Below are 24,339 nucleotides of genomic sequence, written 5' to 3' on the forward strand. Positions count from 1 at the left end.
CGTGATAGTTAAAAACAACCATTGAATCATCACTTATTAAAAATAAAAATAAAAACAACTGCAAATTTAAGATTTAATTTCAACTGTCACGTTATTCTAATTATATGATAATTGTATAACAATTTATTAAATAACATTAGATTATAAGAGAAGCAAACATGACTGCCCAATTTTTTAACAAAAGAGGCTTTTCAACATACTGTCTAGAAGTTTCCAAAGATAACTCAATCAATTAGAGACCATACTTCATAAAATAAAAGTTATTAATTCGAATCTTGTCTTTCCCTCGTTATCATTCATAAAAAAAAAAAAATAGCAGAGAAACCTTAGACGACAAAATTATCGTTGGTGTTCGGGTGTTTCTTTGTGATATTGTAACTTTCGAAAATTATATTATTAGATTTGATTTCAAATAAATAAATAAACAATATATGTTGGGCCCACTGCTCACGAGGGACATCGGCCTCCCCACCTGTAGCCTACCCAAGAAGACGTGCCAGCGGTGGCAATGGAAATGGTATGTACCTTTTTCATATGAGGAGTCAATAATAATATATAAAAAGTGTAATATACGAAGCTCGGCAGTGTTTGGTTTGGTACAACCTGAACCAGCCGGTATTCATTTCATTCCTCTGTGGATGAAATCTGAAAATGTCCTTTTGCCTCTTCCTGATTTGACACTTCTCACCCATCAATCTGACAATCTCTGCCCTATACATCATTCATCTCCGCCTCCTTTTTCACCTGTCCCTTGGTTCCTTTCGCGATCCCCGATAAATCATTTCTCCTCTCAACTCTCATCCACACCAGATTCCTTCCCCTTTTCTCCGGGTTTTTGTAATTTATTGTTGTTGCTCTTTATCATGTTTGTCATTGGTTGTCATGATATTGATGGGGGGTTTTGTTCCTTTTTGTTTGCGTGAATCCAGGCTTTTCAGGATTCCTTTTGCACATGCATGATCATCATCCTTCCTTGTTTCTTTTGCTTTCTGGGTTTTGCTCAGAATTCAGAAATTCAGAATCCTTTTAGCGTAAGACAATTTTGGGTTCTGACGGAATCTCAAATCTCGAAAGGAGAGAGATATCATCAAGTTTTTGGTTTTTCGTCTTTGCCAATCTCTCTTTCTTCTGTGACAAAATTATACTTCTTTGGGATTGTGGGTTCCTTCGGTTGTACTTGTTCTTGCTTTCTTCAGCATTGGTGGGGTCTCAAAGAGACGGCGTTTCTTGGTTTTTAATCCCTTCCTGATCACAGTTGGATGAGTATCACATGGGTATCTTTCGGCACTCTCTGGATTGAATTTGGCATCTGCTTTTCTTGCTTTCAATTTGACGATTGAATTTTGGTGCAAAATCTGTAAGTTTTCATGCCACTATGCTGTACTAAATCCTGTTTTAGTTAAATCTGATGATTTTTGACTGTTTCTTTGGGTCTTAACAGATTTTCATGGGTGTTTTTTCTGGTTGCTTCCGCAGAAATTCTGGATCGCAGACCTGTGAGTTTTCTTGGTTGGACTGGTTATATAACTGGGCTATATTCAACTTTTCTCTGCATTGATGTGGATTCCTTGTGATTGCTCTAGCATTTTATGCTATTTGTGAGGGAGCTCCAACTGTTTTTTAAGATGGAATGATTTTGTGAGTGAACCTCAAATGGACTTATCGGCCAATTGTAAGCATTCCAAATTCTTTGGCCGGAATTTGAATTCCATAGCATGCAAATGTGTTGTTTTGGTTGTTTTTGCTCTGGTTACTAGAGCTGTTCTGGTTCCTAGATTCTCTGCCTTTGGTGGGATTGAGCAGCAGGACTTGGTGTTCATCCACAGTCGTTCTCTGTCATTCAATTCTGAATTTGGAATCCGGAATGATAAATTCCTGGAGGTTCCTCAAATTGTATGGGGTTTAAACAATCAAAAAATTGCATTTGCAAGAGCTTGTCTAACAGCTAGAATGCTGAACCGAACTCTTTTGATGCCTAGCTTAAGTGCGTCCCTGTTCTACAAAGAAATTGATCTCTTGCAACCCATTTCCTTCGATAAGGTGTTCCAATTCAAGAAGTTCAATTCACTCTGCAAGGAATTTGTCCGATTGGGCCGCTACTCGGATCGTTTGAATCGGACGGGAGTCTTTGAGCTTCATAAAGGTAGTGGAAGGAAGTGGACGATTGAGAGAGATTTAGATCAATTGAGACAGCATAGCAAGGACCCCTTTGATGAGTATGAGGTAATTCGAATAGTTGGGAAGAACCCTTTTTTATGGCATGATCATTGGCCTATTAAGGACTATGCCAGGGTCTTTGAGTGCTTAGTTTTGGTTGATGAGATAGCGAAAGAAGCCGATATAGTTGTATCCAAGATTAGAGAGAAAGGAATGGAGGTAAGAAGCAAGATTGAGTCTGTACAAAATGGCATTAGTTCTGAGAGTTCTTCATTGCAGCCAGTGCCTTATGTAGCCGTCCACATGAGGATAGAGATAGACTGGATGATTCACTGTAAGAAATTAGAGCAGAGATTAAACATAAGCCAAATTTGTAGCAGCAAGGGGGAGATTATGGAAAGAGTGGGGAACATTATGGGCCTGAAGACTCCAACTGTGGTTTACCTTGCTGTGGCTGATAGTCTTCTTGATGATTCTACTATATTGAATGGTTGGAAGGAAGGATTGCTTCCTGTGGAGAAGAAGAAACTGGGTGTTGATGGGATTTACAAGAAGTATCCATATCTCATGCAGTCAGCAATTGATTATGAAGTGTGCTTAAGGGCTGATGTCTTTGTTGGAAACAGCTTTTCTACATTTTCAAGTCTTATAGCTCTTGAGAGAACACAGAAGATGATCAAAACCGGGGTTACAAGCTCGTGCCGGGTGGATGTAAGGTGGCCGTCTTATGCGTATAATATACTAGGGGAATCAAAGGGCCCTCATAGATGGATGACTACTATGTCTGATTCAAGCCTTCAAGCGATTAGCTATGGCTCCAATGACATCTCTTGTTGATGCTTATGGTATGTGACTTGTGCTACAATCTTTCTCATTGGTGTAGATAATGAGGCTTCTCTCCTTTTTGCAATATTTAGATTGTCACACTGGCAGAAGTGGTTGGTATAGTTAGAATCACAGAATTCTTTTTTTGTAGACAAAAGGCAGTAATAGATAATGTCCAGAGAGCAGTTTGATACCCGATTCGGTACATTTTGCTTATATATAATTTTGTGAATTGCTTTTATTTTTATTCTTTTCATCTCAGTGGCATACTTTTAAGTAAATTTTCCTACAGCATATAATGTATCATTGTTCCATTTACCAGTCAAGTAATAGAGATCCCTTCAATTTCTTCTTTACTTGTTGAATTTTCTCAGTTGATGAAGATAAATATGTTCCCCTCTTTGAAATTTTGGATCCTATTAGTTTATACTGATCTAGGAATGGGCATAAATTTTTGTGCGGGCTGCTAGTTAGAGAAAAAAATGTCTTGATTCTCTGTTTGTGGGCGACAAAAAGAAAAAGTGAAAATTTGAAATAAGTTGCACCAGTATGCTAGTTGTATCTCTTTTTGTTGATCTTCTCAGAACTCAAATACAGGGTTTCTTTCTTTTCTATTTATTTATTTTTTATTTTCCCTTTATTTATTTATTAATTTCAATTCTAGAGTGTTCTTTCCTAGCAAATAAAGTACACCTGTTATGCCTGATTCTCTCTTATTAAATGTGGTAAGAGTTTTTAAATGCTGCATTTATGCACATCCTTATCTTTAATAAAGGGCTTAGGTTATGTTTGGTACGCCAAATGACTATTTCATTAAAAAAAAATGAATAGCCTTTATTAAGAACGGAAGAAAGTGGAATGAAATAACCGTGGAATAGCCATTCCCTCATGGGCCATGGGAATGACCGTAAGTGTTCGAGTATATGGATACTTTAACACTAAGGCTATTTTATTCCACATTCCTTGGTTCTTTAATAAAGGCTATTCTTTTTTGTTTTAATGGAATAACCATTTCACATACCAAACATACCCTTAATGATATTTTGTACTATTGCAAAAGTGTTGAGATGAAGTTAATAGGAGGAGACAATTAGTTGAGGTTGCTTGCTGTTACATGATCATCTGATTTTTATTGTGAATTTATTAAACTAAAGCTTCTCAAAATTAGATTTATCATTATTTATCTTATTTTATTGTAAATGTCTATTTAAATGCTCTCAGATTTTATTATTTTTTTTTAAAGTATTTAATATAAAAGAGAACAGAGATTGTAAGAAACATTGAATGAAGTGTTTAATACAGAAGTGAAGAGAGATTCCTTATTGACATTGCAAGAGGATATATTCCTTTCCTACTTTTTTTACGTGAAAAACTCATTATTGTTCTCATCCATGTAAGTTAAAGGCGATTCCTTCTCTTTGAATGTAATTTCATGTCCTGCTGGCTGCTTCATTAAAGGAGTGACAACAATTGCATGCTGGCTTTGGGTTCTTGGCATATTTTTAAGCCTTAGAAGTTGCTCATTTGTGTAATATACTCATTTGTGTAATATATTTGATGAAGCAATTAGGCTCCGTTTGGTTTGTGGAATAGACTCTTGGATTGGACTAGCTAACACTAGGTATAGCTAGTCCTTTGTTTGGTAACACTCTATTCTTGGGAATAGTCTATTCCTATGGGACTACTAATCTCATACACACAGAGTTAGTTAAGTCACTAAAAAATGAGTGGTTTAGCTAATCATTTCCTGTGGGATTAAATTAATTATGTAAATTGTCACAAAAAACCCCACTTGTGGGATTAAATTTCGTTTTCTCTCTCTCTCTCTCTCTCTCTCTCTCTCTCTATATATATATATATTCTCCGTTTCTCTTTTCTCCGTCTCTATATTTCGTTTTCTCTATTTTTCTATCTCTCTTTCTATTTTCTCTCTGATTCTTCTGGTATAGTTTTCCTGCAAGTGCAAATGATTTTATTTTTTTTTTTTAATTCTATTTTTTGATTTCTTTTGATTCTTTGTACCGTTTCTCTCTGACTTTCTTCTCTTTGTTTCTCTGTCTTTTTATTTATGTACCTTTTTTTTATTTATTCTGTTTCTCCGTATCTCTTTTTTTCTTAATTTTTTTTTTTTTTTTTTTTTTTTTTTTTTTTTTACAGAGAAACAAAATCTGCAAGATTTTTATAAAATACAAATATATAATTTGTTTTTTGATTTCTTTTTACTCTCTGTACATTCTCCAAATATATTTTTTTGATTTCAAGATTGAGTTTGATTCTATTTTCTCTAACTATATTTTTTTTATATAGATAATTTTGTAGCATAATTGAAAAAAAAAAAAGAAAAAAAAAAAGAAGAAGGCGACATACCTTACATAATTAAAAACAAAAAAGAAAAAAAAGTTATAGTAAAGTTGTTTATGTTTAAAAAAAAAAGGAATGAAAGTCCTTAATAATATAAATTGTATTTGTATTATAAGGATATTTTAGGAAATTTGATCACAATATGATTCAATTCACCAACATATTGCATTGTACCAAACAAAAGAATATGATTAACTAGTCTATCCAGCGTTACAACCAAATAAAAGAATAGGAATAATTAATTTATTCCACACTCTTCTATTCTCAGTAGTAGCTAATCATTTTTCCAATGGACTAGACATTCTGCGAATCAAACGAGGCCTTAGTGAAACCATATGTGGGAGCTTTTAGTACATCCCATTGAAATGAAATCACATGGAATTATAACATGAGAAGTGATTTACGTCAATATTTCTCTCATCTTTTCTTATCTCATCCTACAAATTCAATAGATCAATCATTAAATTTGTGAACTCATGTGGACCTCACACAAATTTAACGGTAGATTCATCTATTCATTATGGAGATAGTTAAAAGATGATTGAAAAGTAAATGAATTTTATCATTTCTCTTATAAAATTGATGCTGGTATAAATGTGGCAGAGATGTACACAAAATTGACGCTAATTTATAAAATCTACATGTGGTTTCACATATTCAATGGTGGATTTTATGTACATTTTGTTGAGATGGTATGCTCTATTCGTCATTAATAATTAATAAGTATGTCAGTGAATATATATATATAATCCCATTGCAAAGCAACCCCTTCAAATAATTAGTTCCAGGGGTGGGGAGAGAATAAAATTATTAAGATACTATCATTACTATACATTAAGGTGGACGTCATTGTACTCTATACAAACCCTATTATGGATTCCTCTTAATCATCCATATCAATCAAATTTCTATTTTACAAGAGGGACAAATGATTTCTCAACCAAATATTTAAATTCTAATAAAAAAAAGATGTCTACTTTATATATATATTTTGGGACTTTAACGCTTCACCCCTTCATGCTTTGACATCCTAATGAAAAATTCTGATTTTGTTCCCGTCAATGGTCTTCTAGAGTTTAATGGAGGTTTTCCTTCTAATATAAGATTTAACCAACGCTAAGTATGGGTTTTCCTTCCCAAATAATCCTCATTTTATCGTGGAGTTGCAAGAACCGATGTCTATTGTGCATCATTTGTCGGACGTCAGAGTGAAGCTCATTTTCAATAGTTTTTGTTAAGTTGATTTAAGTATGAGTTTTCCTTTCCTATTGCAAGTATTCCTTCTCTTATCACGGAGTTGCAAGAACCAATGTCTATTTCGCATCATTCATCAAACATCTCACATCAAAGTGAAGCTCCTTTTCAGTGGTTTCAGTTCAATTAATTTCAATGCAATCTTTCTTGACGTTCAAGATTTATTGCTATTGCTGCAAGCGTCACCTTGCTTAAAAAACCGTTACTCCTAGCGGTCCTCTTCTTATCGCTCAGACTAAGAAGTCATTGGACTTAACTAATTTTTTAGTACATGTCAATTTACTCTCGGTTTTTTTTTTTTTTTTTTTTTTTAATTTTATTATTATTATTATTATTTTATGTATGAACTGTTTTGGGATTATTGATGTTAGGACGGCCGCTTCTTTTCTCTTGTATTTTATTTTATTTTATAATATATGATTCCACATGCCACCATAAGAATCATCATCACACATCACTATATCTAATCTCCATTGACAAAACAGATTGTCATGATGAAAAGCACGATGAACTGACTGGTAAATACAACTCATGCAATCCTCAAGTATGGGGAAGTGAGATGCCATTTGCTCCAGAACATGGCAATATGAAGCACATTACAGCAAATTTCAGCAACTCTGCTAAAAAATGAGGGAGAAAACCACCAGTTTGGAGAGAGAGAGAGAGAGAGGATCTTTAAAACGGAAAGATATGTTTTATTGGCTATAGTTGAGTGCCATGGTAAATGTCCCTTCAATTCACTGATATAAGAAATGTTTTCTATTCTATTTTGTTTCCTTTCGAGAAGAAAGCAATTGATAAAGCATAAATTCTTCCCCTCAATCCTTATGCAAGGGCCATCAGGATCACAATTCTCCAGCATGTAATGGCTAAGAAAACTACATACAAAAGAGCTAATTTCTGCATGTGGGTGTAAATGAACATGGAGTGAAGAGAGCAAGAAACTCTTTCCAATTTTCACCCCTTGCAGCATTCATTGTTGGGAAGCTAAGCAGCTTATTTCCTGATTTCAGGAGGAATCATACAATTGCTTCATTGGGTATATTCTTCATAGTAGTTGTCACTTATCACAGAAACAAATCTCTCGAGCCATGGGAGCTGGTGGAGATCCTTCATGGCATCTACATAGGAGTCTGTACAGCGGGGTGGGGATTGGTAAGGCTGATGGTCACTCAGACCAAAACCTCCAGCAAGGAACCTTTGGATCAGTGCCAGCTGTGATCTTTCTTGGTCTGAGTATGCATCCATAATCATAGGGATGGAATTAAAAGTCTCCCATGCCCATTGTTCTGATTCTTGCATTGAGTGAGTGAAATCTTCAGAGTTTTCTTCATCCCAAAAGGCACACTGACAGCTCTGTTGCCCATCCCTATATTCCGCACCACATGAATAACAAAACTCATGCCCACACCTGGATATCAGAGAGTCATCATGTAAGCAAAATCTTGTTGAATATGAACCACTGGATTCTACATGTGTACATACAAGAGCAGGATACAATAACACTAGGCAAGAAGTGAAATAAATAGCAAAGGTGAATCTCTCCTTTGCACCAGAATCAAAAGGGTTGGTTAATATTTTATTTGACCTCATGGCTATTGAGAATGAATCAAATCATATGGTTCTATTTCTCAACTAAAAGATCAATTTATAACTGGATGAATTGATTTTTCCCGATGGAAATTAAAAAATTTAGTGGCTTGTTAATATGCGCAGGTGCGCGTGTACGCATATATGTATATATACATGTATGTATATGTGTGTCAATGTAACGTTTGTTATGTACATATCTTTCTGGAATGGATGGATGCCTTCTAAACAAGATGAGCTCTAGGAAATTTCTTATGAGAAAGTAATAGCACATTAGTGTTGAGTCATTTTCCGCTTTGAATACCTTATTTTCTGTTGACTTCGAAAATCATTAGAAACAATTCCCACTGAATAATGTTTTTCACCAGCACCAAACACTAGAAAATACGAAAAATATTTTCGAGAAAAAATTTTACATCGAAATAAGCAAAGCCTTGGTGTTCATTACACTGAAAATAAATGAAGCATAAAATTGAAAATCAACATTAAAGCTAAGAAAAGTAATTGTTCAAATATAATCCAAAATAAAATGGAGTAGCTCTATAGGAAAAGCACACTGGCTTTCTTATTATTGTAAATGGAACACCAATCCCATAATTTAAAAATGATTTGCGAAAAAGAGCCAATGTTGCAGAACTTAGAATAGAAGTCTAACTTCAAGAAAGCACTCATTTTATTTTTTTAACATTTTAAATTGGCTGGACAGATAGTTTGATCAGCTGCACTGGAAACTTTAAAATCTCATAGAGTGTCAGAGATCACCAAAGAAAACCCTAATTTTAAGATTTTGGCTGCATGAGCTTTGAGAGTTTTGAATTCACTCGTAGTATTTAACTTATTATTATTATTATCAAAAGATGATGATGATCATTATCCTCACTTCTTTCCTCCCCAAACTCCCAAAATAAAGAAACAAAAATGTATTCATTGCATCAGTAGCCGACTACTTATTTTATGTTATATTTACAGTTAACTTGTCATAGAGTGCAACCATTCTCAAGAAAAAAATCTCACTAGCAGTTCAGCATTTTGGCAAAATTAGAACCTAAAGTATACAACATGACATGATCTATATCTTTTTTTCTTTTACAAGTAACATGACATGATCTATATCTATAGACAGTGGTGGAGCAAGATACTTACAGTAGCAAGCAAAAACATTGTGATTGAGTGTAATCACAGCACTTCTAATTTGTGTCAGATATGGGCACTAGATCATGTTGTTATCACTAAAGGTACGTTTGTAAGACTACAGATGCATATAATTTTATAAGATTACTTCCTAAAACAGACATCATGATATATCTAAAATTACTTTGTTAGTGCCAAGAATAAATCATGGCATGCTCTGCTTTTCACCATCCAATTAATGAATTTCTCTTAAAGAAAAACCTCAGCAATACGAAGAAAGCAAGTCCCTTACCAGCAGGTCATGTGGTAGCAACCTTGAGTAAGCTCGATCATCCTACGGCACTGCTGACAACGTCTCCACCGTTTATTTTGTGCCAACTGATGCAAGGTAATGTCTGCTGCATCTCTCTCCTCCAATGGGAGGTTCTGGTACTCTTCACAACTTATTGAAGAATGCCAAGGAACACCACACTCCACACAGATAAACCTCTGGCAAACTGGGCACTCAACACAGCTATTATCAGATTGACTTGATGAACTTGCTCTAGCTGACAAACATTCATGAGGATCAAGCAGGACAGAACAATTTGGATATGGACAGTAGATTCTATCTGAGTGGAGAACATTTGCTTCTGCAAGTGCTCTCTCTAAAGATTCATAGGAGGCGAGTGGAAGAAAAGATCTGCACTCAGTGGTGGAGATGTAATATTTGCATCTCAACTGAGGGCACCTTATTGGGACTTGACAGGACTGCACTTTTCCATCAACATACGTTCTCATACAATTTGAGCAGAACTTGTGAGAACATTTCATTGTAACCATCATCAGTGAGAGCTTGTCTTCACAACAGATAGAACAGTTTTCAAGTGATTTATCACCCTGGAAGGGACAAGAGACAACACCCATTGCCACTTGGGCTAATTGCAAAGGCCGCTCAAGATCAAAACTGGGAACAAGTTTCAAAACAAAAGCTTCAAGAGTACTGGCATGTTCTAGAATCCTTTCCCTAAGTGCTATCTGAATTGGAATCTTGAGCCTTTCCTCGTGTGTCATCTGCAAGAGATTCAAATGACATCACTACATGCTTGAAACCTCAAAACAACAAAAATCTACATTATTTGTGGTGTTATGGATCAGCGACATACAATAAAAATCATGCTGAAAAATGCATGATTGCAGTTAAACCCATGAAAAAAATAAATAAATGAAGGAAGAAAACTAGGGAGGTTTTACATTTTACCTCCTTAGACATTACTCTCGAGTCAATCTCCCTGAATTTTCAATCTCATTAATGTTCCCTCTTTGCTCCTTGTCTCATATTTTCTCTTACATTGGTGACTACCATTAACATTAATGTAGGAAGTGCTACACCAGAAAAGCGTCAAATGATCTTTACCAGTTTCTTTTTTTGGTTCAAATTTGAAAAGAAGTTCAGTGCCTGTTCAACCATTTATGAGCTAGTGACAGTACTATCTTTCAATAAAACGAGGTCTTAGGGTTTTACATCCAGCTGAATCTCAAACTAGATCAAAGTGTAAACCCAAATACCATTATCATTGGGGTGAAAAAAATGGGCTTTTAATCTTGTAAATTAAAAGTACCATAAAATTGTTTGTGCAGAGATTTTCTCCCTCATCAACTTCGAGGGGGTAGAACACTGTCCCCCCCTCCCAACAACTTTATAGCTGGAGCAAAATCAAAGAAGTTCTTGTTTTTCTTGATAATTATCTCTCATCATACTTAGTTCTGAAGGTTCATTTTTTGCCTTTGTTTAACTAGACAATGATTGTTCTAATCAAATTTAATGATTGATTCAATTATTAAGCCGGAAGCATATTTGATACTTTCTATTCCAAACCTTGTCACCAAATTCCAAGGCCCTTCTTCTATTGTCTTTTAATTACAAAGCTAATTCTGAGTTTCCTCAGGAATCATGTTTACCAGATATCCTTGCTCTCAGCTTCCACAAGAGGATCAGGAGTTGCAAAACAAAGGAACAACTTTGCTGAGGCTGATCTCTCTTGTAGACTCAACCTTTTGGAAAGAAAGAAAGAAAGAAAGAAGAAAGTTCCCCTTTTCTTCATGAAGAGAAGGAGAAAAACAATTCCCCTATTAAACCTTGGCTTTCCTTTTGGAATAAACTAGAGATTAGGCCAAAGGATTCCTTCTTGAAATGTCCATTTTCATGCTAAAGCAGAGAATCAATATGAATGATTATACAGCCAAAATGCCTTTTATCCACCTATGTTCTTTCCACACAGCAACCCTTGTGTAATACATGATTTTTTTTTTTTTTTTTTGATTGGTAAGTTACACACGCACCTGTTGGGACTTGAACCTACGACTTCACCCTCCACCTTGCTACAAAGGGAGGAAGTACCATTTGAGCTAAAGTTTATTGGTTTGTAATACATGAAAGTGAATCAAGATTAATTAAAAAGAAACACAAAACTAAATTTCCAAGTCAACAAAGAATTGAAAAAGGAGATGTGAAAATTTTCTATTTTGCATCTGGAAAAGTGTAAAAAAAAAAAAAAATACTATAAAGATGATGAAACAATTGCAAGCTATTCATAGAAGAATACCAAATCCTATGACATGGTTAAATACTAAGGTAGAGTTTATTCATTAGGGGAAGGCGAATGATATTTAAAACCCTAATCAAAACTTACATCATGATGGCAATAGTTTTCGAATTTGTCTGATTACATGAACCTTATCATTTGAAATTGATAATAATAGGTGAAGAGATACCAAATCTTTTAGAGTGAAGGATTTACCTGATCATACAACAACTCAGAATCAGTGAAAGCATATACACGACGGATGTTATTTTGCGCAGCCTCCAACAGACCATCCATTAGAGCTAAGTAATCAGCCACAGATTCCTCAACGTAAAAATCAAGCTTTTTCTGCACCTGAATAACAGGAACATTAGCTGATCTTTCCATGACAACTCCAATTCCAGACATCCCAGAACCAGAGTCCCCAACGTCAGCAATAGAGATGCCCTTGAAGAACATCTTCACTGAAAATTCATCGAGATCGTCTTTTGACTCTTCCTTCACGGATTCTTCAGTCTCCTTCCACACTTCCTCATCCTCGCAACAACTCCGAAAATCTTCCTCATCTTCTTCCCTGAATATATTCACAGGAGATATACCACCAAGAACTGCCTGATCCTCCATTTCCAATTCCAGTTTCTCAAATATCCCACAATAGCTCTGCAACTCCAATACTCCTAGATGTGATTAATATCAAAATCTAAGCATGACCCATCTGGAAATCAGTGTTTCAGCAACTATATTTCCCAAAATCACAAAGAAAACTCCGTGTCAAACAGTGATCTTTCAGCTCCTATTGCTAGACCGCAATACGAGGAAAACCCATCCAAAACTGCACCAAAAATCACAAAGGAAGAATGATATCAAAACAGTGATCTCTCAGCGTCTTATAGAAATCAACATCTGAAAAAAAAAAATAGTAAAAAAAAAAAAAAAAACCCACCAAGGGATCGTTCCGAAATTCCATATCTAAGCCTACTCACGCCGAAAATCTTAGAAAAAAAAATGGTCTAAAACGAAACATATATATGATTTAAGGTCTTCCACATAGATCATAATAAACTATAAAAAAAATAAAAAAATAAAAAAATAAAAATGTACAAAAAGACAAGGTGTATTTAATTGAAACAAAAGAAGTGAAGCTTCCACACCATTATGGTTTTCTCCGAACCTAGAAGGGAAATTTAATCTGATTCTTTTTGGGGCAACTATTGTTGTTGAAGGCTAAGGGGAAAGCAAGGTCAAGGTCTCTCTGCTTTGCTGGCATTCTTCTGTGACTCTCGTCACTACTGTTAAGTTTGTACAATTCTATAGATTCCAAGTTAATTAATGCCTCTCTCGCCCAAGAAGATAACTAGGAAATTTCCAACAAAATGGGTGAGAAAATTCTTCAAACCAAAATTTTTAAAAAATTAATAATCTTTTTACACTTTATTTACATTGCCGAGAAACTAATTGTGGCTATTCTAGCTGGGCGTAACCATAGTAGTACATACTCGCGGGAAGTAGCAAATCTGACCCAACCTCACCAAGGCATCAATGAGAATCTAAAGTGGCTAATACTAATCAGACATGTGGAGATTCTTCATTGCAGAGATTCGAACCCACGCCCTAGTACATATCCTGACCATTTGAAAACTTTCTTGGAGCATTGAACCATCACCCTTAATAGTCATATGTAAGACTTATATATTGAATGCTGAAAGTAATTTAGTGACTTAATTAAGGGCAATCATTGATAAATTATCCTGAGTTTACTTATGTTGCAAGACTTATGAGTATAGTATTTGAGTTTGACACATTTTTATAAATTTACAAATCTAATTAGAACCTAATATGACCTTTAACAAGTTAAGGTTGTTGGGTCCGACTCTTTTAATTAAATAGATTGGGTTAAGATAGTCTTATATAATCTTTTATTCATCTATTGAAATGACTCAAACCCGAAATGTAATATTTAAGGCTAACAATTTTTAAGAAGACTCGCAAACCCAATACCAAACATGAAATTAGGTTAGGGTTGAGGAGTATGACACGTATAATTAAATGAGTCGGGTTAGGGTTGACCTATATAGTTTTATATTTATGTTTCGACACGACCCAAATCCGACATACGACATTTAAGACTAATAATTTTCAGGGCTAAATACTTTTTTGCCCCTTGTGGTTTAAGAAGTTTATTTTTTTCCCCCTTTGTTTTATTTTGTATCACAAATAGTACTTCGGTAATGGCTAAAAACGAAGATGGTACCTTTGTCTAAATTATGTTCTAAATTTGACGAAAATCTATGTTAGCACCCTTAAAAAATTGACACGTGTCCATATAGTAATTAAAAATAAAAAATTAGAATTTTTCTAAAAAAAAAAAAATCGAGCCACCCCTTTAGACAAGATAAGGGTAACATTTTGCCCTAAAGGATGGTCAGTTTGGGGGTGGCCGAACCACCCCCAAGGGCCCTTGGGTGTGGTTCGGCCACCCCCAATTTGCAAAATGGGGGTGGCTGAAACCACCTCCCAAGGCTGTTGAGCCACCTTCGTTTGGCTTAGGGTGGCTTCGGCCATCCTAGACGGTGGTTCGGCCACCCCCAAAAGCCTAATTAAGGAAAAACAAAATCTTAGGGTTGGCCCTTGAACCACCCCAGGGCAAAAGGGGGTGGCTGAACCACCCCCAATAGCCTTGGTTTTGGTTTGGCCACCCATAAACGACTAGGGGTGGCTCTAGCCACCCCATGGGTGGGGAGGGGATTTGGTTGGCCATCCCTTAGGGCAAAATGGGGGTGGCTAGCCACCCCATGTTGTCCAAAGGGGTTGCTAGAGCCACCCATTTCCCTTTTATTTTTATTTTTTAATTTTTGAATAATTTTCATTTTAAATTTTAATTTTTTTTTTTTTTTTTTTAATTAAGTATATAGATACATGTTGATTTTTTAAGAGTGTTGACGTGGATTTTTATCAAATTTTGGACAGAATTTAGACATTTCATTTTTTAGCCATTATTGAAGTACCATTTATGATACACAATGAAATCAATGGGGCAAAAAATAAAGTTGTTAAACCACATGAGACAAAAAAATATTTAACCCTAATTTTTAATACAACATGAGAACTTAATACAAACCAATACAAAATTAGTGAGTTAAGATTGAAGAATTCAACCTATTTAATTAAATAAATTGAATTAATAATTAACATGTATAATTTTATACCCATCCCTCGTCGAAACTAACCATAAAAACAATAATTGCCAACCCTACTATTTTGTTAACAAGAATAGTCACCTACATATGGGTTTATTCCCTAGAAGGACATTCCCTATCCTGGTGTTTTGATACTTGACTCATATTTTCTTTTCATAAATACAAGTTAAAGCAACTAGCCACTCTAGTTGTGAGATCTGTTGGGCTGACAATTTTGACACGACCTATAAACTCTACATGAACATGATACGTAGTTGCAAGATTTGGGTTTACCCTAAACGGGTTTAGGTCAACCTGTGTTATCACCTGTTAATTTTTGTTTTCGATGGGTCAACCCGCTTGACCTGCCTCATCCGTTTAAAATAATATAATAAAAAAAAACCATAAACCTATAGCAGTAACAATTAAAACTATTGGAGATAATTCCCAAATCAATTACCATGTAAACTTTATAGTTTGAAATTTGCTATTTGCTATGATGGAGTTAAAAATTACTAATCTTTGTGAATATTTTTATTCAATGCCAATTTGTTAATCTAATAGACAATTAAACATATTCAGTTTTTATTACATTGTGAATATTTTTATTGTGAAATTTTGCTAATTTACTAATCTAATAAACAATTAAATCTATTATGTTTTTATCGCATTGTAATTTGTGAATGCTATTGAATGCTAATGATATTATTATTACATCACTTTTCCTTCAAATGTATTGGGTCATGTCAGCCTGACATGACCCATTATTTTAAACGAGTCAAATGGGTCGTGTCGAGTTACATGGTAATTTATTGTGTCGTGTCCGTGTTTTAGATTTCTACCTGTTTATATAAACGGGTCGTGTCCAAGTTGAGACTAATCGGGTAGCAAGCCAACTGGGTTCGTGTTCGGGTTGACCCACCAACTCATTTTGCCACCCTTTATCTCCAATTGAGTTTTGTTTTTTTTTTTGTTTTTTGTTTTTTTTAATAAAAGTAGATCTCCATTGAGCTTACTCAAAGATATGAGCATCTCATTCACTTGCGAGGATATATTGTGAGGGGGAGTGTATTAAGGGGTTTAAAAAGTGTTTTTAATACATAAAATATTGTATGGACAAATAGGTTGGTCTGACAAAAAAAATTTAAAAGACAAATTTTCATTTTTTTTGACTATTTTGTTTTAAAAAAGTTCAAAACTGCATTTTAGAACATGCTTGAAAAGAAAACTTCTTTAAAAGAAAAAAAAAAAAAAAAAACTATTTCAATTTTTTTTTTTATAAACAAAAGTTCTATTTCTCAATTCAATTCCAAATAGACCGTGTGTGTACTAGAATCCATTTAGAATTACCATAATTTGAATAGCAGGACTAAAATTTACATAGCCAAACTCTACTAATTTTGATGCATAACAGTATAACGTAGAGTTGTAACTTGTAAGAGAAAACAGAATTAATATAGGAAAAAGAAAAACAATACTAAGTTTGTTTTAGTTTATATAAACCTTGTCCATATCAATAATAATAATAATAATTTTTAGTCTTTATATTAAAAAAAAAAAAAAAAACCTCAATAGAATTTTATTTGTGTACTGGGTCCTGAACTGTACAAGTTGAACCGTTTGAAAGAAACAGCAGAGGATGTTGAGTTTTATTTATTTATTTTCTTCTAGGCTGGTACAGATTGAGCTACATAAATGCAACGCCCCTACCAAATTATTCCCCGCACCAATAAAAATTGGAGGAATAATAAAAGGAATTAAAGTAATAATATAAGATTCTGAGCCAGAAAGCTTGGTTTAAGATAAGATAAGCTGGGCACATGGGTCCTTGTCGGTTAGATGGGGGACTTTTTCAACGCTCTCTGAGTTTTTTTTTTTTTTTTTTTTTTTTATTTTTTTTATTTATAAAAATTGGAAAATAAACTGTCAAAAAAGGTCGTCGAAAAATGAGTTTATCTTGACTTTTTCAACGCTCTAATTAATTAATTATTTTTAATTGAAACAAATTACTGTCACAGAGCTCGGAAAATGAGACAAATGATTACCCATCCATCCTTCCTAAGTCTCCTCCTCCTATTACTTAATTAATTAATTGTGTAAACAAAATGGTGTCGTTTTGTGCATTCACACTCACACACCACAAGTTTATCGTCTAACAAGACAACAAAACCATGATAGCAACATAGGAGGACCATTTCTTTACTGGCATTAATTAATTGTTGACGTATACCTAAACTTACAAGGTACCCTTTATTTTTAAATATTTTTTTTTAAAAAAATTTTAAATATGGATGAAGATGAATGAACGATGAAAAACAGGATCCGATGAAGTTGTTAATTCCACATGTTTGGCTCTTGAATTAAATTACCAGCTTTTTCTTCTCTCGTGACGGAGCACGCTACTTTATCGGTACTCACTACACCCATAGTATAGGTGCCTCACATCCTCATAAAACTAGAAAGAAAGAGAGCTTGAGTGAATACTGTAATGCCCAAGAAAATATTTAATGGGTTTGTAACGATTAAATAAAAATAAGTTGGATAAATGAGATAAAATCACAACTGAAAATTTAGTAAAAAAATGTCTATTAATTAAGCTTATCATGATTAGATGAAATATTATGGGTTAGCGTGATATATTAGAATAGTTTCTGAATAGAGTGATACAAATTGGTACTTGCAAACACACAAAAAGATTAGACAAAAAAGCTTGTTCGTAGGAGTCGGCAGTGTGATAGCTCTCTATGCTTAAATTAATAATATTTTTGAGTCGACCCATTTTCCTTGGATAAATGCCTCATTTTTATAGAAGGATATAGCAGTTGCTATCGAATAAGATTCCTTGATTCTTAAGATTTGAATAATCTCGAGAATCCTGTAATTTAGGCATTATATTAAAGATCTGTGTATCAGCATTGCACAGTTGGATTCTTGAGACTACCGGCTCTAAAGAATTCAGACCGTAGGCAATATAGATAACAGGTGAGATTGTGGGCTTTGGCCCATTACACTATGGGCTTGTATGTATGGCTTGATCATGAAAAAAAAAAATGACATTGTAAGGCCCATCTTCCCCTCATCTTTCACATGAATTTATAGAAGCCATTTAATTTTCTCTCATATTTTTCATGTTTCAAGTGGGGCTAAAGGACATGATTAGGTTCCATTATTTGACTTTTCTCACCTAAGCAAATGACCAACACTCCTTTTTTTAAAAAAAGAAACACCATTTTCAAATCAACGTTGAAACTATAAGAAGACACTAGAATTGATCCATGGGGTCTTAGTATATCTATAGAATATTTTACAATAAAGTTGTTGTACCGGTTCGCATCCACTTCATCATCCTCAACCACCTCTATAAAACTATTACAATTTTAATGGTGGAAGGGCAAGTCTACAATTTAGTAAGTTCAAGCAAACTTACCATTTATAATCCAAGCCTTCTCTTGTTTAGAAAATCTATTTCATTACAAGTGTTTACTAGCCACCCGCTTATGCATGTTTTTTCACAAAGCAGTTTTAATAAATGTATAGCTAAATGGTAAACCATGTCATAGACAATTTGATACATAGTAATAAAATAAAATAATCTTTCTTTTTCATTTTGGGAGTAATAAATCAGTCTTCATACTTGAGAAAAAAATAAGAACATGTTTTCTCAAAAGATTTTTATAAGGTGTAATTTTTTTTTGGTGTGTGTTTTGTGTTTTGAAAAGTGAAACGTTTGTTAAATGTTTAAAAAGTTGTTGTTTTTTGTTTTTATTTTATTTAATTTAAAAAATGAAAAAAAAGAAAAATGTTATTGAGAAGGTTAACAAATGTTAGACCAGTTGTCACTCCTGGTAGTCTTTCAATCCTAGGTTCTCCAAGGAATAAGAAAGAATCAGTTACGGAGGGCCACAAAGTGGGGGGATGGCGGTTGCTCCATCTTTGATGCCTAAGTCAAATATCATATGATAAAATAACAATAATCACGAGAACATTAACCTAATAACACAATAAAAATAGAGAGATATCACCTTGTCCTAGGGTTAGGGTTTGAGGACATGGCGTCTCACATCACCTGGGTATGGAGATGGAGATGTGGTTATATGTATACTTGTACCCTTTATGACAACAACGCATTTTAAAGCAGTGATGGTCATGATCCCATCATAACTCTACAATTAAGCGAGCTTATGCGAGAGTAGTACCATGATGAATGACCTCGCAAGAAATTTAGTTCGGGAGAGCTAAAAGCGGACAATATTGTGTGTCATTGGAGGTGGGCGTTACAGAAGATGTTTGAGGAGGGCTACTCCTTGCTCTGTGAGGAGGGTGACTGGGATGGAAAGGTCTTGTCCTAGAGATGGCGTGTGGTCCTTGTTTTTGGGGTTCTCTGACTTTTCTTCTTTGGGATGAGATATTTTTCATGTTTGGGGAGAATCCTGCGCTGGGTTGCCTTTGGGAGATATTTCTTGGGAGAGCTAGTTGGGCGGGAAAAATACTTGCTCCTTACTTTGCGAAATCTTCCTAGTTGGGGAATGTTCGACACTTGAGTTGCATTTGGGAGAATACTTGCTTCTCACTTCGCAGAATTTGCCTAGCTGTGAGAGATACCACGCCTGGTTCTCACTTCATGGGCCTGGGTTCAGCTGAGGCTGATTCGCGTGACTTTGGGCTTCTCTTCGTGGATCCAATACCATTGGTTCGGCTTCGTTTAGTGGGCCTGTCTAAGATTCACTCCAGTAGTCCACTATTCCTTTATATTACAGTATTGGCCCAAATGAAAGTCCAGTTTAGTGGGCTTATTTTGTTAGTTCCATTATGTTTTGTAGGGGTGTCAAAAATTACCGGGAAATCGGAACCGGAACCGAAAAACCGGGGACCCGGTTCCGGTTCCAGTTTGAAAAATCCAAAAACCGGGTACCCTAGTTCTGGTACCCGGTTTTTGGTACCTGGTTTTTACCGGGGATACCAGAACCGGGTTTATATATATATATAATTTTTTAGGATTTTTGGGCTTTTTTATGTTTATTTTTTTAATTATTTGGAACAATCACAACAAAATCTCTTTAATTTAGACAAAAAGACTAATAATTTTTTTTAAAAAATGAGCCAACTTATGAAAAAAAAAGAAAAAAAAAAAAGGGCTTATTTCAGGCCCAACACCTAAAATAAGCCCAAAAACTAATTTTCTTCAAAAACCGGTTACCGGACCGGGTAAAACCGAAAACCGGGGTCCCGGTTTCCCAAAACCGTGAACCGGGGTACCCCGGTTCTTGTTCTGATTTTGGCCAAAAACCAGGAAATTGGACCGGGTTGACACCCCTAATGTTTTGGGTTGTTTGAACATTAAAAAAAAAAAGGGTCTTTAATTTGGTAAAATCAAAGAAAATAACAAGACAAGATAGAAAGATTGCAATATGTGAAACTAGTTCTTTAGGAACTATGTATGATTCTTCTCTATTATTGTGTATTTTACATTTTTACATACTATTCAATACTCTCATTTATAGACATAGAATCATAATGGGAGGTTAAGAAATATGAAAGGGTAGTACATGAATCAAAAGGCTACATTAATATATTACATGAATGTTATAAGAATTCTAAAAGATGACATGAATGTGTAGAATTCCCTAAAATAAAACTAAATGGTCATCCACCAAATACATAAATGCATTCATAACATTTAATAGATCTTTGAATCATGATTTTAAACTCATCTTGAAAGAAGTGAATATTTTGTTAAAAAAATCAATTACAAAAAATATATATATATATATTGGATCTTATTTTATAGGATTGGTGATGTGGGAAGATTATTTGACTTGGTCTAATATGTGAGTTACGAATGTAATGTCCTACTTATGCTAAGTTAAATATTTAAACACTTTACATCAAATCCGTAACTAAATGTCATAATAAAAATACTATGCTTATAAATAAATTTTATAATTATTTTTTTTAATAAATTAATGTGGCACAATATGATTAGATTTTTCAAAATTTAAATTTATCTCTTTTTCAATTATATTATGCCACATCAGTTTGTAATTTCTATTTTATTTTATTCTATTTTATAAAATTTGTTTATAAATCTAATATTCATCTTTTATTATATTGTTTGTTAAAATAGTTGATGGCGAATTGAGATAGTAATAGAGAACCAAAAAGATAAGTACAAGGGTTTGTCAAATCGAATTGGTAGATAATAGCTTTCAAGTAGTACACATGATTGTGGTTTGAAGAGGTCTTGATTAAAATATTATTATTATTATTATTTAAGATATATAAATGTAACTTAAAATTTATTGTTTCACACCTAACATTAAGTTATTCAATTTTCTTCAATAAGTCTTTATATTTTGAAAGAGAGCCCCTACTATCAAGTATATTCTGATAACACCCATTTTGTAGCCTTCAATTACTATATGACACATCATTAATTTAAGAAAAATGCAAAAAATAAAAGTGAGAACAATCACATGAAATCAGAGAAAAAAAAACCCGTAGCCGGCAAGACCCACGGGTCTGGCCGGCAGTGAACGCCTCAAACCCCGCTGGCCGTGACCCGCCTCAAAACTCGTTTCTAATGCCTCAAAACCCGTTTCTAATGCTCCAAAACCTGTTTCTAATGCCTCAAAACCTGTTTCTAATGCCTAAAAACTCGTTTTTGGATTCAAAACTAAAACTTAGAGGTGAAAGGTTAACTCTTTAAGAATTTTATCACCCTAAAATCTAGTGTATTTTGGTCCAATTTATTTTTGTGCACTTTTAATTAACTGTGTAAACAAAATGGTGTCGTTTTGTGCATTCACACACCACAAGTTTATTCGTCTAACAAGACAACAAAACCATGATAGCAACATTGGAGGACCATTTCTTTATTGCCATTAATTAATTGTTGACGAATACCTAAACTTACAAGGTACCTCCTTTTATTTTAATTTTTTTAAAATATGGATGAAGATGAATGAAGGATGAAAAACGGGATCCGATGAAGTTGCTAATTCCACGTGTTTGGCTCTTGAATCAAATCGTCAGCTTCTTCTTCTCTCGTGACGGAGCATGCTACTTTAACGGTACTTACTACACCCATAGTATATGTGCCTCACATCCTCATAAAACTAGAAAGAAAGAGAGCTTGTGTGAATACTGTTATGCCCAAGAAAATATTTAATAGGTTTGTAACGATTAAATAAAAATAAGTTGGATTAATGAGATAAAATCACAACTGAAAATTTAGTAAAAAAATGTCTATTAAGCTTATCATGATTAGATGAAATATTATGGGTTAGTGTGTGTTGGGTCATGAATCAGCTGGGTTGGGCCCAGTACAAAGTCTGCCGGCCCATTCCCAAAGCTCGATCGTTTTTACTGTTCAAAATAAACTTAAGTTCGGCAAACAATTTTATCTAAATCTATATTGTTTACACTCGGTTAACAGGCTCGGTTAGCCGAGTCTGAGGTAGATACCGAATGTTACCCTCAGGAATGTTAGACATATCTGAATAAATATCTTATTTATTGCTCTTCAATATATTGTTGACACATGGACCCTCGGTAAGTCCACAGTGTTAGATGAACAGGTACAACCCGATGCCTATAAAAGGAGGGTCCCCTCTTTCTATTTTCGGTAACTTCTTTTTACCCTCCAAAGCTGAATATCTTGCATATATTTTATCTCACCCATAATCTTCAAAATTATTTTTCTTCTTAAACACTGTGACTAACTTAGGCATCGGAGCTTTCCCCGGCCGGAAAACGCCGGCAGCTTTGATCCTTTTCCTTTGTTAATTCCTCAGTTGATCCCTCAGTTACACGGGGCCCATTCCACGTCATCATTTGGAAAACTGCTCAAATAGTGTGATATGTTAGAATAGTTTTTGAATAGAGTGATACAAATTGGTACTTGCAAACACACAAAAAGATTAGACAAAAAAGCTTGTTGGAAGGTGCCGGCAATGTGATAGCTCTCTATGCTTAAGTTAATAATATTTATGAGTCGTCCCATTTTACATGGATAAATGCCTCATTTTTATAAAAGGATATAGCAGTTGATATCGAATAAGATCTCTTGATTCTTAAGATTGAAATAATCTCGAGAATCCTGGAATTTGGGCATTATATTAAAGATCTGTGTATCAACATTGAACAGTCATTAAAGATTCTCAGTACCGGATTCTCGAGACTACCGCTAACGACTCTGAAGAATTCGGACCGTAGGCAATACAGATAGGAAAATGCTAGGCTTACAAACACATTTTACAAAAAAACTTTTACAAACTGATGTGGCAGAACATGATTGAATTTCTCAAAATTTGAAAAAGTTTTTTTTGTAAAATTTGTTTGTAAGCCTAACAATCCTTATACAAATAACATGTGAGATTGTGGGCTTTAATGATCTCTTGGACTCTCTCATGCCCATTACGCAATGGGCTTGTATGTGTGGCTTGATCATGAAAATAAAAAATAAAAAAAAGAGAGAAAAAAGAAAATGACATTGTAAGGCCCATCTTTCCCTCATCTTCCACATGAATTTATAGAAGCCAATTCATTTTCTCTCATATTTTTCATGTTTCAAGTGGGACTAAAGGACATGATTAGGTTCCATTATTTTTGACTTTTCTCACCTAAGCAAATGACCAACACTCCTTTCCTCTCTTTTCATTTTTTTCACGTGACCATGAGCCTTGACTTTCACATTTTCACTAAAACCAAAAGAAAAAAAAAAGAAAAAGAATGATGGGTGAAATCTCTTACAATTCTTTTAAAAACAGGGTATTTAATCTTAATATTTGATTATGTTTTGAAGGGAGTAAGCAAGAATTAAGAGACAAGGACAAATCTCAAAAATTATATTTAGAAGTCAAGTCTAAAGTTGCGAGATGCATTGATTAATTGAAGGAAAAAAGAGAAAAAAATCCTTACAAAAATTTATTGTCTCGATTAATTTACCAAGCTACAAATGACTTTACATTTGAAGTTCCTACATTTGAACTTTAAATAATTTGCCCATCGAAGATGAATTCCACTTTTTCTCTCCAAGGAGCCTATGAACTTTTCTTGGGATGTTGTAGCCATAGTGCTTGATATAAACCTAATGCTAGGTCTGGTGGTGGCATTGATTTATGAGGAGTGCTACATATACTATTAAGTGTTCCATTTCAAGTGCTCACTTCCAAAAATTACTACTAGATAAAATAACAAATGAAAATTTTCATTGTTACTTCAAACAATGAATAACTAGAAGTATATATAGCATTTCTCTTGATTTATTCTCCATAAGGGTG

At 34.3% G+C, this 24,339-nt stretch overlaps 2 protein-coding genes across 5 annotated transcripts; one reads left to right on the plus strand and one right to left on the minus strand.

Annotated features, from left to right (window-relative positions):
- Positions 1 to 590: 590 nt before the first annotated feature.
- On the plus strand, positions 591 to 3,223 carry LOC132170863 (O-fucosyltransferase family protein). Of its 2 annotated transcripts, none has more exons than XM_059581994.2 (2): positions 591 to 1,357; positions 1,442 to 3,223. In XM_059581994.2, the coding sequence occupies exon 2, from the start codon at positions 1,654 to 1,656 to the stop codon at positions 2,992 to 2,994; it is 1,341 nt and encodes a 446-aa protein (XP_059437977.1). In that variant the 5' UTR covers positions 591 to 1,357; positions 1,442 to 1,653; the 3' UTR covers positions 2,995 to 3,223. The 2 variants fall into 2 exon arrangements, with proteins under 2 accessions (XP_059437977.1, XP_059437978.1); XM_059581995.2 differs by having other exon boundaries at positions 1,477 to 3,223.
- A 4,048-nt stretch (positions 3,224 to 7,271) lies between these two features.
- On the minus strand, positions 7,272 to 13,161 carry LOC132171155 (RING/U-box superfamily protein). 3 transcript variants are annotated; one of them, XM_059582395.2, is made up of 4 exons: positions 13,034 to 13,161; positions 12,099 to 12,714; positions 9,611 to 10,371; positions 7,272 to 8,008 (listed from the first exon to the last, which is right to left on the minus strand). In XM_059582395.2, the coding sequence occupies exons 2-4, from the start codon at positions 12,504 to 12,506 to the stop codon at positions 7,630 to 7,632; spliced, it is 1,548 nt and encodes a 515-aa protein (XP_059438378.1). In that variant the 5' UTR covers positions 12,507 to 12,714; positions 13,034 to 13,161; the 3' UTR covers positions 7,272 to 7,629. The 3 variants fall into 3 exon arrangements, with proteins under 3 accessions (XP_059438378.1, XP_059438380.1, XP_059438379.1); XM_059582397.2 differs by having other exon boundaries at positions 13,054 to 13,160; XM_059582396.2 differs by lacking the exon at positions 13,034 to 13,161 and adding an exon at positions 12,826 to 13,003.
- Between the last annotated feature and the right edge of the window lie 11,178 nt (positions 13,162 to 24,339).

The sequence above is a fragment of the Corylus avellana genome, chromosome 1 (genome assembly GCF_965113065.1).
Source record: "Corylus avellana chromosome 1, dhCorAvel1.hap1.2, whole genome shotgun sequence".
Taxonomy (NCBI): Eukaryota; Viridiplantae; Streptophyta; class Magnoliopsida; order Fagales; family Betulaceae; genus Corylus; species Corylus avellana.